This window comes from Desmodus rotundus, chromosome 3 (genome assembly GCF_022682495.2).
Source record: "Desmodus rotundus isolate HL8 chromosome 3, HLdesRot8A.1, whole genome shotgun sequence".
In the NCBI taxonomy this organism is placed as follows: Eukaryota; Metazoa; Chordata; class Mammalia; order Chiroptera; family Phyllostomidae; genus Desmodus; species Desmodus rotundus.
Window position 1 is genome coordinate 153347435 of NC_071389.1, and position 13549 is coordinate 153360983.

The following is a 13549-nucleotide window of genomic DNA, read 5'->3' on the forward strand; positions in this document are numbered from 1 at the left end:
AGAGCCACAAAGCAGCAAAGTGAGTCGCCCAACCTTGGCAAATACCTAAGGCTCCACCCCATACAACTTAACAGGTACACTAAGACAGGGAGTCAAAGCAGCTTTACCTAATACACGGAAATGAACACAAGGAGGCTGCCAAATTGAGGAGACAAAGAAATATGGCCCAAATAAAAAAACAGAACAAAACCCCAGAAAAAGAACTAAACAAGACAGAGAGCGCCAGCCTATCAGATGCAGAGTTCAAAACACTTGTGATAAGGATGCTCAGAGAACTCACTGAATATGGCAAAAGTGTAAGGGAAGAACTGAAGGCTACACTAAGTGAAATAAAGAAAAATCCAAATCAACAATTTGGAACATAAGGAAGAAATAAACATTCAACCAGAACAGAATGAAGAAACAAGAATTCAAAAAAAAAGAAACAAAGGGAAAATAAGAAGACGCTGGGACATCTCCAAAAGTACAACATCGGAAACACAAGGATGCCAGAAGGAGAAGAAGAGAAGCAAGAAATTGAAAACTTATTTGAAAAAATAATGAAAGAAAACTTCCCAAATTTGGTGAAGAAAATAGACATACAAGTCCAGGAAGCACAGAGAGTCCCAAACAAGTTGGACCCAAAGAAGACCACACCAAGACATATCATAATTAAAATGCCAAAGGTTAAAGATAAAGAGAGAATCTTAAAAGCAGCAAGAGAAAAGAGAGTTACCTACAAAGGAGTGCCCATAAGACTATCAGCTGATTTCTCAAAAGAAACTTTGCAGGCAAGAAGGGACTGGCAAGAAGTATTCCAAGTGGTGAAAAGCAAGAACCTGCAACCTAGATTACTCTATCCAGCAAAGCTATCATTTAGAATGGAAGGGCAGATAAAGTACTTCCCATACAAGGTCAAGTTAAAGGAGCTCATCATCACCAAGCCATTATTACATGAAATGTTAAAGGCACTTATCTAAGAAAAAGATCAAAACAATCAATATTAAAATGGCAACAAATTCACAATTACCAACAAGTGAATCTAAAAAAAAAAAAAACCAAACTAAGCAAACAACAAGAACAGAATCATAGATATGGAGATCATTTGGAGGGTTATCAGTGGGGAGGGGGAAAGGGGAGAATAGGGGGAAAAGTACAGGGATTAAGAAGAATAATTGGTAGGTACAAAATAGACAGGGGGATGTTAAGAATAGCATAGGAAATGGAGAAGCCAAAGAACTAACAACCCACGGACAAGAACTACAGGGGTTGGGGGAGGGGGGGGGGAGTACTGGAGGGAAGGGGGTTCCAGGCAGAGGGTGGCAAAGGGGGAAAATTGGGACAACTGTAATAGCATAATCAATAAAATATATTTTAAAGGAAAAGAATACTCATTCCAGTACCATGTATACATGAGTATCTCTTAAGTAAACAAAGATTTCCCAAACACGAGGCTTTAGTAGTGAAAAACAAAATGAAGAAGATTGGAGGCTGAGGCTTAATTGCTGTCTGACCTAGAATAAGTGACCATGAACCTGTTTGTTTCCTCATCTCTAAAGAAGTCTGCCCTCCCCGCTTCACAGAGCACTTATGAGGACCGAGTGGGGCAGGGCGGCATGGCTATGTGAAAGTCCTTAACATACTCTAACACACCATAATCCCATACAGCATTATCAACGTTTTGTTAAAACTATAACAATATCCAAGTCTGTCCACAGGTGTCCGACTAGCACAGAGAGGCACAATTCTCCTTGTCTGGCACCATGAATTACTACTACAGTCACTTCAAGCAGAGTCGTGAGCAAGACAGACCTGTAAATTTAAGTTCCTTTCTACCCAAGCCAGTTGTAATAGCTTACTGTGCTTTTGGGTCATTATGTGGTCTATCTGGTCATCCTGGTACCCTCAGTGCAGTGCAGGGTAAGTCCACACGGGTGCAGAAAAAGCTTAGAGGGGGAAAAATACATGCTGCAGTTTTTACATTACGTTCATCTGTATGAATGAGTAACAGTGTTATACAAAGAACCCTTACAAGGAAGGAGCTGAGGTAATTGTCTCATGACATTAGTAAGGGATTTCAGCACATAAAGGGAACTGGGTGGCAGTGATTCAAGCAGGCTAACAGACTCTGAGAAAGGACACCGAAAGAACCAGAGACTGCCACCAAGTTGAAGAACCTAAAATTTTCAATCCACAAGACAGAAGTCAGTGTACATGTCAATAAACAAATTTTAGGTTGTCTGACACTTTATTATTTGAGAATGATTCACACACAAAAGACAAATTATTTCCCATGCCAAGTATTTACTGTGTTTTCCAAAAAGAATCCAAGATTTATGACATTTTACTCCTTAAATCCTTTTTATTAAATCCCTCCAAAAATAGCACTAAAGGGTCATTAATTCAGTAATTCCAATATTACGTGGTGCGTGCTCCCCAAACCAGCTAACTGGCTCGTGTGTTCAAGCAGGTACCCCACCAGCCAGGTTCACCCCAGACTGCACGTGCAGCGTGCGGGGGCTGACGGCTCAAACGTTCTTGACCCCAGTGATGCGTGCGTGACCTCCTCTCAGTGCATGAAGGAAAACACGACTAAAATATTCTGAAGTTTGAAATTAATCTTTCCTTGCAAGAGTGGCACAACTTTTCTAGAAACGAAGTCATTCGAGTTTATTTTTATAGCTGCCCAGAAGCTGTTTTTTTAAAAAACAGCCTTTAACCGGCAATGATTAACATTAATTCTCTTCTTCCTCCCCATCCCTTGACTGAGGTCTAGGCATTCTCCTCAATGCCACTGTTTCAGGTAATATCCAAGTAAATATGCAAGAGAAAAACCTGCCTACCATCCCTGGGTTAGTCTGTAAGGGAGACAGTGACGTATGTTTAAACTGCAACAGGACAGGAGACAGCGAAGTCGCTAACTAGTGGCTCTCAGAAGCTTGGGGAGAATGGATTCGGAACCCCAGCTTGAGAACAGCATTTTCCACCCCTAAATTGAAAGGTGCTAACAAATGCTGTATGATACAGCTCTTCCCACCTTCCGTCACAGTATCTGTCCTAGGCACGTGCGTGACTGTTAACAGAGAGCATCCAGATCTAGCTCTGTATGGGGTCCATGCGAGGAATCACTACAGAGGGTGTTCTTCATGTTCCTTCACCATGGGAGAAAATTCCTCTTCTATTTGACAACACTGATAAAACCAAGGGTCCTAGGAATTTGACTAAATTTAGTTTTAAATCCTAACTCGAAGTCATCTCTCCCTCTCTCCCCACTCCCCACAGGCCTAGCCTTTCCCCCATAATCAGCAACAGTCCCCCACCCCGTGTAGGCAGCAGGAGACAGTAGCCCAGACCTAACTCATAGTTGCCTGGTCCAGACCTCTTCACTCGAGTTATGTTTCAGTTCCAGAGCCCTAAGGTAGAACGACCGCCTGGCTACTTTCCATGAGACCAAAACCTGGGAGCTGTCCTCAGGTTTTAGCAGACGTGAAGAAATAATTCACTACCTTTATCTCACTCCTGACCAATCAGGTCCCCGTCTTGTGATTTTGCCCTATACCATTTGTAACCTACATGCCAACAGGGAGTAGTGCTTTAGCATTAGCTTCCTATTTCTGGACCGGCTAATTCAATATTAAACCAATTTTCTCTCTATATTGCAAACTCCTGCTCGTGCGTTTCTTTGGGCCAGTGAGCACAGGCAGGCAGACTCAAGGAAAAACATGGGGATTCCAGTAACAATGTCCGTCCCTAAGAGCACATCAAAGTTTTGCATATACTATTCAAAAATCGCCAGCAGAGTAAATAAATGGATAGGAAACCTTTTAAAGGTCTTAGGAGAGAGAATGAATCTTCACAATTATGAAATTACTGAAACATAGGAGGTGATCTGGAATATGCACCACATCTTTAAAGCTGCAGGCACTGGGGTGTCTGGTTTTAGCAATACACGAATTCCAAAGGACTACGGCTCATTCAGCCACCATTTACTTCCAGGGTTGGTAAATTCCCCTCAGGCAGTGACTTCTGTAAAAGGGGATAAAAAAGGTTTCCATTTCTTCTGAGTGTTCTCAAGATCCTTTGCTGCACTCTCACATTTAACCCAGGCAATGAGAGCAGGCTGTTTACTCGAAACTGCATCTCTTTAGTACAGCTCTGGAGAGGATTATTTCTAAGAACTGAGTCACACTGCTCTCTACCCTTTGCCATTTACTACAATTGAACCCTCAGCTGCGCTGCAGCACAATCTGCTAACAACTAAGAGCCCCCTTTGTCCACCAGGACCCAACTGCTGTACGAATTGGAAGGGAAACCATCCAAGCTTTTGAATTGAGTGGGCTGGAAGTATGCACCAGTATAGACACAAAATGTCTTACTGTGATGGTCTGCTAGAGGTATGCTGAGTTACATTCTGAGAAAACACTTGAAGCCACAGAGCTATTTCTCTTTCAAACATATTGACACCACAGGTGTAAAGAAAAAAAGCGCACAAAGTTAATGAGCCCACAGCACACCCAGATGCTGAGAAGTTAACCAAAACCTAGGAGAAAACTATAAACAGGAACCTGCACAAGGGAACAGGATCCACGTGAACAGCTCAACTCCACAGCTGTGAATCAAAGTCAACCACAACGATGTAACCTTCCTGGGTATCTCCCCAAACACAGTAAGTAGTTTAGACCGAAGCAACATGGGGAAGATTTTTACCCAAAGATTTCATTACCAGGAGCATGCATTAGGGACACAGACACTACATTGAAGCTCTAAAGCATATTTCCTATCTTTAGTCTGAGAGCCTATACACAGATCCTGGCTGGGATTTCATCTAAAAAGAACCTTTTAAAAAGTTTTTTAAAACTTTGAAAAAAATTCTGATAAGAATTTGATCGATAAGACATTTCATCCTTATATGGATATCAAATCCATATAAGGATTTGATAGATAAGAAGCTGATAGATAAGACAACTTAAAGTTGTTCAGCTGCTCCTCCAAATGAAGTTAAAATTCTTAAATTTATCTTAAGGGGATTAAGAATTGTCTGGGAAATAAAAATGGGATGAAGACACTTGGTTCCCACTGATCTCATGACCCCATTGTAGAAAGTGATTCTTAAAATACATATAAGTACGTACGAAATATAGTAACACACACACAAGCACGCACACACGCGCGTTTTCAGATCGATTACAACTCTGCCTGACCGCTCTCCCACGACCTTTAATGACACAGCTTTTTCCCAAGGCTACTACTCCTATGACTGCTGCAGAGACAAAGCACCTGACTTAGGAGTGTAAATGTTGAAAAGAGTATGTGACTCCTGCTCGTATTCTGAATGCCAGTGAAAATGGCTATTTAACTAGGGCAGGATTGTTTTAGACTCCAAGCTTTAGCCTGTATTTATGAATGACTACATGATTTGGGGGGTATAGCAAGGATATGTCAGAAATTCCACAGGAAAAAGATTTTTTTTAAATAGCTTTACTCCTAAGGCTTCTTTTTGTGTGTTGTTTACGATGCAACAACCAAAACAAGCCCCTTCAGCGTGCACTCTGCTATAGCACCGATGGGGAGGAGAGACTTCCGGCTCCGACCTCAGAAAACAAAACAAAAAAACCAGAACTTATTTCAGGAACATCAAAGTAGCAACTGTGAGAGAGAGATTCTGACAAACTTACCAGGAGGTGTGCAGGCATCCGCGGGAGACTGAACAAATGTGGACCGCCTTTTGGTGGGCATGGGCAAAGCCATTTTCTGCTCTTTGTGCTTCGCCAGCGCGGCTTGAACCGCTTCTGTGTGAATATCTGAAAGATTAGACATTTGCATTTATCAGCTCCTGGCTCTTAAAGCATTTTACTTCTGTGGGCTGACCTATAGCTGCCTTACTTGTTGAAAGGGGGATGTTTAGGTGACTTTTATTTATCATTTGTGTTAATATAAGGGCTGATGTTACTTGTTTGCCACTTGGCTACAAAAGAATTCAGCCCTCCGCCTGAATGTCTAATTGGGATCTCAAAATTAACATAGCCAGACAGAAATCTTGGTTCTCCACACCCACCACAAACTCACTCTACATTTCTACAAAATCAGATCATACTGTAAACAGTATTTTGTATTCTGCTTTCATTTTTTTTAACTCTTACACAATCCTACTGAGAGGTAGATAAGAACTGAAGTGATTCCTAGTACCCAACAATTTCCTCTTCTCAGGAAATGGGCCCAGTGCACATGCAAACAAACCATCCCTAAAGGCGTGTCTGTAATATATAAATGTGCCCCTTATAAGAGCTGGGCCAATTAAATCCTCTGGGGGAGGGGCTACACTCGGAATCCAGAAACTGCAGGCCCTAGCTTGGAGTCACTTTAATGACACTGCTGGGAAGAAAGGTCCTTGGACCTCAAAGCGGAGATCCCCAAAGCTACCTCTTTCTTTCTAGGGATTTCTCATTTGCTCCTTTGTTTCTATGATCTTCCCCAGATGTTCAAGGTAGTCTGAGTTGACCAGTTTCATTCTACAACAACAAAAAAACCTCACTAATTTAACTGGAAACATTACTCTGTGTGAATACAGACTTATAACATAATGTTAAGGGCTGCATAGTATCTCCCTGTTGATGTGCCACAGTTTGTTCAAGCAACCTTGTTTCCAATTTTTTGCTACTATTCACAGCAACTACTCACAGGAAGAATAAATCAGTATTTTCACTTTATCACACGTCTAATCCTATCTATGGAAAATTAACTCCAACGATTGCTGAGATGTACAGGATTTATCGCTTCCACACCCACAGTGCCTTTCTCAAAACCCAGAAATTCAAAATTCATACAAACTACTGTACTTCGCTGTGTATAAGATGCTCCCATGAATAATGCAGGCCCACATTTTGGGCACAAACTTTCAGGAAAAAAAATGTTTCATTTTAATTGTTTAATATAGTTATTTATTCATATTCAGAAACAAAACTGATTACCACATTCCAGGGCATTATTTTGCATACAGATATTGTTAGTGCTTTCTAGAGTTACACTTCTAATGCACAAGCACAAATTAAAAGAATTTAAAACATTTATGTAGATATGGAACTAGTACTACCAATGTATAATGCGTACCCTTACTTTCCCCTCAAAATTTTGGGCTAAATACTGCTAATGATACATGGCAAAATATGGTATCATCTAATCCACAACCCATATTCCAAGTTAGCCAATTGTCCCAAGAATGTCCTTGAGAGTTTTTCTGCCCTGTTTCCTGATCCGGGGCCCCATACAGCATCACACATTACACACAATGTCACAACTCTTTAGCATCCATCCTATAACCAGGAGGGTTTCTCACCCTTTGTCTCATCACTGTGACACTTTGTACAGACCAGTTATATCACAGACTGTCCCTCAATGTTGGCTTTGTTGTCTTCGTAATGAGATTCAGGTTATACATTTTGAAAGGAATACCATGAAAGTATCCCATTTTCAGACTATAAGACGCACCCCCCAATTTGGGAGGAAAATGGGAGTACGTCTGATAGTCCGAAAGTAGCTTACATTTACATTGGTAAAATATTATGTTATTTATATTTAAGATTTTATCACATCTTTTGCTTCAAAATTTTTTTCGCTATTTTCCTCCTCTAAAACCTAGGTGCGTCTAGGGTTCGAAAAATACGGTAATGTCTTCTTGAAACACGATGATGTCGGGATGCATCTGCCTTATTTATCGGCAACAGGAATCTTAATTATTGTACACTTGACTAAGATGGTATCTGCTAAGTTAATCCACTGCAAAGATACTATTCTCTTTGTGTAATTAGTTAATTTATTGGTGAATACTTTTAGACTGTGTAAATGGTATATACTTCCTTAAACTCTTACCCACTAATTTCGGCATCCATTGATGACTCATGGCTGAATCAATTATTTCCATAATGGTTACAAAATGGTGGTTTTATAACTTCATCATTTCTTCCGTGTTTATCAGTTGGTGATATTCTAAGAAAAAGCTAAAGAATGCATATACTACAGTGGTCCCTTAATATTATACTGGAGATGAAAAATTCCTCTTGCCTCGCATCGTAATGCAGCACATTACATGTGTTTGTGGCGATGCTGGTGTAATAATGTATAGGACATATCTGACAATGGTAATAAATGACTATGTTACTGTTTACATATTTACTATATTTTTTATCATTATTTTGGAGTGTACAATTTCTACTTATATAAAAAAAGTTTAGTGTAAAACAGTATACCATGTTACGCCAAGGGCAGCCTCACACATCTTGTGTTTAATGTCTCTTGTGCTTGATTCAGTCTCATGTTGTTTTGTACAGTAACACACTGTGCATGTTGCGGCCTAGGAGCAATGGGCTTTGCCATACATAGCCAGGTGTGCAATGAGCTATAAACCATCTAGGTTTATACCATCTTAGGTTTCTCTAAGTGCACTGTGACATTCACACCGTGACAAAATGCCTAACACGCTTCCTCCGAAAATATCCCTGCTGTTAAGTGGTGCGTGACTGTACACAGAGTCCGGCAGAAGTAATGCCTGCTTCAGTGTGGTTGGTAGAGTAATAATATGGATGTAAAAATTTATAGTTTTAATTTTAATATTTCACCTGAAATGTCATATATCGTACTTGAGTGTGATAATGTTATGTTACAGAATTACATGCTTATGATTTTGTAATAAAAAATTTTGTGCCCCGGCTGGTGTGGCTCAGTCGACTGAGTACCGGCCTGCGAACCAAAGGGTCACTAGTTCGATTCCCAGTCAGGGCACATGCCTGGGTTGTGGGCCATGTCCCCAGTTGGGGGCGTGCAAGAGGCAACCACACATTGATATTTCTCTCCCTCTCTCCCTGCCTTCCCCTCTCTCTAGAAATAAATAACATCTTTTTGAAAAAAGAGAGATTACTATGTATAATTATATACCACTAATTGGATAACCTAAAAGAAATGGGTAAATTCCACAAAAGATACAATCTATCAAAATTGAATAATGAAGAAATTAAAAATCTGAGCAGACCTATAACTTAGTAAGGAAACTGAATGAGTAAGAATCAGGAAGAATGATAATTGATTTAAGGCTTTAAATCATTTATCCACAGCTATCACTTTAAAAACTACTTTTGTTATTTTGTTTGTTAAAAATTAATATACATAAATTTTATGTTACATGTATTTTATATTTTACCACATAAAAAAACTAGAAAAAATATACATATTGGAAAAAGATCAAAACACATATAATACTCAAGGTAAAATTTTTCTTAGATCTACCACTTCCCAGAAATAATCCCACCTCAATAGTTTGGTACATACATTTCCAGGTTTCTATGTCTGTGTACATACTAATATAGAAATTATTATTATTAACATTCACAAAACTGAGTCATACTTCATAATACATAGTATCCTGCATTTGTTACTTAAAAATGTATTTTATACTTTTTAAAAAAGATTTCATTTATTTACTTTAGAGACAGGGGAAGGGAGGAAGAGAGGGAGGGAAACTTCAATGTGAGAGAGATAAATCGATCAGCTGCCTCTCTCACACCCCCAACCAGGGACCTGGCTTGCAACCCAGGCGTGTGCCCTGACTGGGAATCAAACCAGCGACCTTTTGGTTTGCAGGCCAGCACTCAGTCCACTGAGCTACACCAGCCAGAGCTATTTTGTACATCTCTCCATATCTGCACAAATAGATCTACATCATCTATTTCTATGAGCCTTCACAGAATTTTAAAACCAGCTTGAATTCCACAATAGAATTCCATTGTGTGGACACACTATAACATTTAATCATTGTATTATTACAAACAATACTACAACAAAGACACACACATACATCTTTGTTGTACATATGTAGGTGTTTTAAAGAAAGTCCTGGAGGCGGGACTTCTGGGTCAAAGTGCATAAATATTTAAAGTTAAAAAGATGTGGCCAAATTGTTACACTATCACTTTTAAGACCACAATACCAATTTACTTTTGGCTCTGAAATATTTTCTACTGCATTTATATTTATTACACTATTTTAGTGTTTCTGAGGTTTACTTAGTTGAATTAAGATTGCAATATTTAATTGAGTCTATTATGCCATTTTATATAAAACATCTCTTGATTTCAGATATGTTAAGTAGGAAAAGCAGCTTTTTTGTATTAGACAAAATATGGTTCTTAGCTGCCTTGGAAAACAAATGATTAACTGCTTATACCCAGAAAAAGCACTTTCTCAACAAGAGAAGAATAGCAAATCAAATGCTTACACTTAATTAAATTATACCATTCCAAAAGGACATTTTTGCATAAGATATGAAACATTTGAGAGCAAACTTGCTAAAAACAGAGAATTATTCACATTAAACAAGCTTTAGATGACCTATTTGAATAATTAATAATTACAGAGTCCTTTCTTCTCTGCCACAAGAATTTGTAGCATCAGACCACAGATCAAATCAAAGCATCCAACTATTTTCTAACATGACAAACCCTGGCTCATACACCCACGTGAAAAAAGAAGATGTTCAGTTACCGTGTTAGCAAAGCCTCTTATCAGTAAGAACAGCCTTACTGATAAGAACTGCTCTGTCTTAACTGGATTCCACTTACTCGCCAGTACACAATTCATCTTGATCTTTGATAAGGAAATCACTTCCGAAGGTCAGTTCCCAGACACAGCCACCTTTGGGTGTCTCTGCCAGAAGCACCTAAGAGCTGGGTATCCTTTTCCAGCACTAATGTTTGAGCTAAATAAATGATACACAGACTCCTTTGAAGTCCTTTTTTTGCTTTTTTTTTGTTTGCAGTGGCTAATTGCTCAAAAGGTTAACATTAAAGGAGTTGTCAGAATGCCAATCAGGCCCTGGCCAGGTAGCTCCGTTGGTTAGAGCTCCCCATAAACCAAGGTTGCTGGTTCGATCTCTGGTCAGGTCACAGACAAGAGTCAACCAATGAATGCATAAATAAGTGGAATAACAAATGGATATTTCTCTGTCTGCCCCTCTCTCTCCCAAATTAAAAAAAGAGAAAAAGAATGACAATCAGATCACTAGCCATCTCAGGCATGAACTGTGTATTTTCTACACTTGTGACCATACCATGTGTGAAGAAAGGTGCATCATACCTTGATCTGCGGAAAAAAGAGGCACCGAATGAATGTATTTGACATGTCAGGCCCTCTTGGCTAAGCACAGGAAGAAGAATTGGGTCAGATGATCTAAACTCTGAATAAATATTATCTCTTTACAATGAGTCTGAAAGATGAAACTACGTCTATTTAGATTTTACTATGACTGGTTGAAATGTTGCAGGTGTTAATAAGCCTCTACCAAATAAGAGAGAATTTTCCAGTCCTTCTTTTATCCCTCAAAGATTCTCTCCCTCTCTCCCCTAAGCTCCAAGGGCCCTTCTTTTGCTGCAACTTGTTTCCTGAGCCCATTTCTTCTACAGCTCCCTTCCACTACCTCTGTGACTTTCTAAATAAACTTTCCCTTATAATTTGAAAAATGAGACAGAGTTTTCCCATTGAACTTACTGACATCAATATTAAATCCTGTTTGTGCATCCATCACTTCACTCTGAATGCTTGGGATTTTCACTAAACATGCCCTATGTGCTTAAGCTATTTTTGCACGTGACTTGTAAATGTAACGCTTCCTATGATAGAGTGGCAAAGAGGTAAAGTTCAACTCACACCAAATTCTGTAACTTAATTTGCTCTGCTTTTGCTACTACTGTTGGTTTCTTCTTATTGGTGTAAGCCACAATTCTCAGAATGTCCTGGGCTTTCCTTTGCTACTTAAGTTGAAAAATGTGATTTTCACCAAAACCCATGCTTGTGTGCTTCTTTCCTGTCCCCTTGTGTCAGCACCGCAGTCCTTTCGTAACTTCCAATTTCTTCAGGGGCTCTAAACAACCCTTTCTTCCCTGCTTTATCTCCTCTTGGCCTACATCTCATATCTACCCTAAAAAAAGGTCCCAGTGAGAGAAATATTCAAAACCTGACTATTAAACCCTCTTGAATACCCTTGACCCTAACCACGACACTGAACAGTGTGCTAACCAGTATCTGATTCACTAACTATACTTTTTGATATTTGGGGTATACCCAACAAAAATTGGTATAAAGGGACAGGGACTAGAGATCACAGCCGGGTTTTACTAGGTGAAGGTCAAAACTTTACTCTACTGAATGAGCTCACTAAAGCCTTTTATTATGTGATCAGCGTGGACATAAGATGTAGAGAGAGAATCGTCTTTTGGTTCTTCAGTAATCCTTTTATTATATGTTGTGAAAACAAACAAAAACCCACAGAAATAAAAAACAAAACCAAACACTCCTAGAAGGCCAGGGATGACAGCTGCAAAGGTTAACTCCCCCCCCTCCCCCCCCCCCCCCCCCCCGGATGCTGCTGCTGACCCTGGGCACCAGCCTCAAAAGGCCATACTGCGTACCTGGGAAATCGGGCTTCGGGCTTGGCAACAAATGGGAGCTCCTGATATACTTCTCTACATCCAGCCTTACCTCCCACAAATCCATTCTTAACCAATAACAACTTTTTTAAAAAATATTTTATTTGTTTATTTTTAGGGAGAGAGGAAGGGAGGGTGAGAGGGAAGAGAAACATCAATGTGCGGTTGTCTCTTGCACACCTGCTACTGGGGAACTGGCCCACAACCCAGGCATGTGCCCTGACTGGGAATCGAACCGGCGACCCTTTGGTTCACACTCAATCCACTGAGCTATACCAGCCAGGGCCCAATAAGTACTTTTACTCCTTCCTTTCTCCAAATTATCAATTTAGCACATAGACAGACAGACAGACACGGATACATTGTGCCAGGCACTGAGACACAGTAGTGGCAGAGCATGCCGTCTGCAGCTGGGATGAGCTGCAATACAAACCTGATTTTGTACTGCTCTGCTGAAAATCCTTCAATGCTATTCAAGGCTCCTCAAGGTTCTACAATCTTGCTAGCCTTGCCTCCCACTTCCTTCTGGGCCCTTGCATTCTAGGTTCCAGTCATAATGAATTATTTTCAGGTCTACTATCTGGTGCTATTTCCCTTTTACCTCACCAACTCTTGTCTTTCTGCCACGACTCAGCTTCAAGGTCTTATTCTCTGAGAAAGCCCCCCCGACCTCAAGCCCAGGTTAGGTACAAGGGAAAATCTGGTGTGGTGTGCAACCTCTATTTTTTTTTTTTTTTTGACTGAACACATCTCCATCTTTCCAGTGTGTGAAAATCAGCTCACACAATGGCTGACACAGCTTTGCATCCAAATCCTGTACCTGGTTTTCTCTGAAGCAGTTTCTGAGAGGATGTAACATAGGCCCTGTTGTACAATTCAAAGTAAGGTTAAGGTAACTGTGGCTGACACAAGTGAGTCAAAAATCTAGAGGAAGTAAACTTGCACCCAGGCCGTCTTCTAGCACAATAAAGGCGCTGCAGAGACTACCATGGGCAGCAGAAGGGTGTGGGGCAGACTCGCCACACCGCGTCCTCCTGAGGGTCTCTGATGTGCTTCTCTGCTCGTCAGTCCTAGACAGGGCACGGCAGGACCATGCTCCA

General features: G+C 40.2%; 1 protein-coding gene across 4 annotated transcripts in view; it reads right to left on the reverse strand.

The window, feature by feature from the left end:
• DIP2B (disco interacting protein 2 homolog B) overlaps nt 1-13549 on the reverse strand; it is a 211119-nt gene that overhangs the window by 76544 nt on the left and 121026 nt on the right. For all 4 annotated transcript variants that reach the window (XM_045184278.3, XM_045184276.3, XM_024575594.4 and 1 more), the window contains one exon: nt 5655-5780. In XM_045184278.3, the coding sequence (XP_045040213.2) occupies nt 5655-5780 (126 nt within the window). The remainder of the gene's footprint in view (nt 1-5654; nt 5781-13549) is intronic.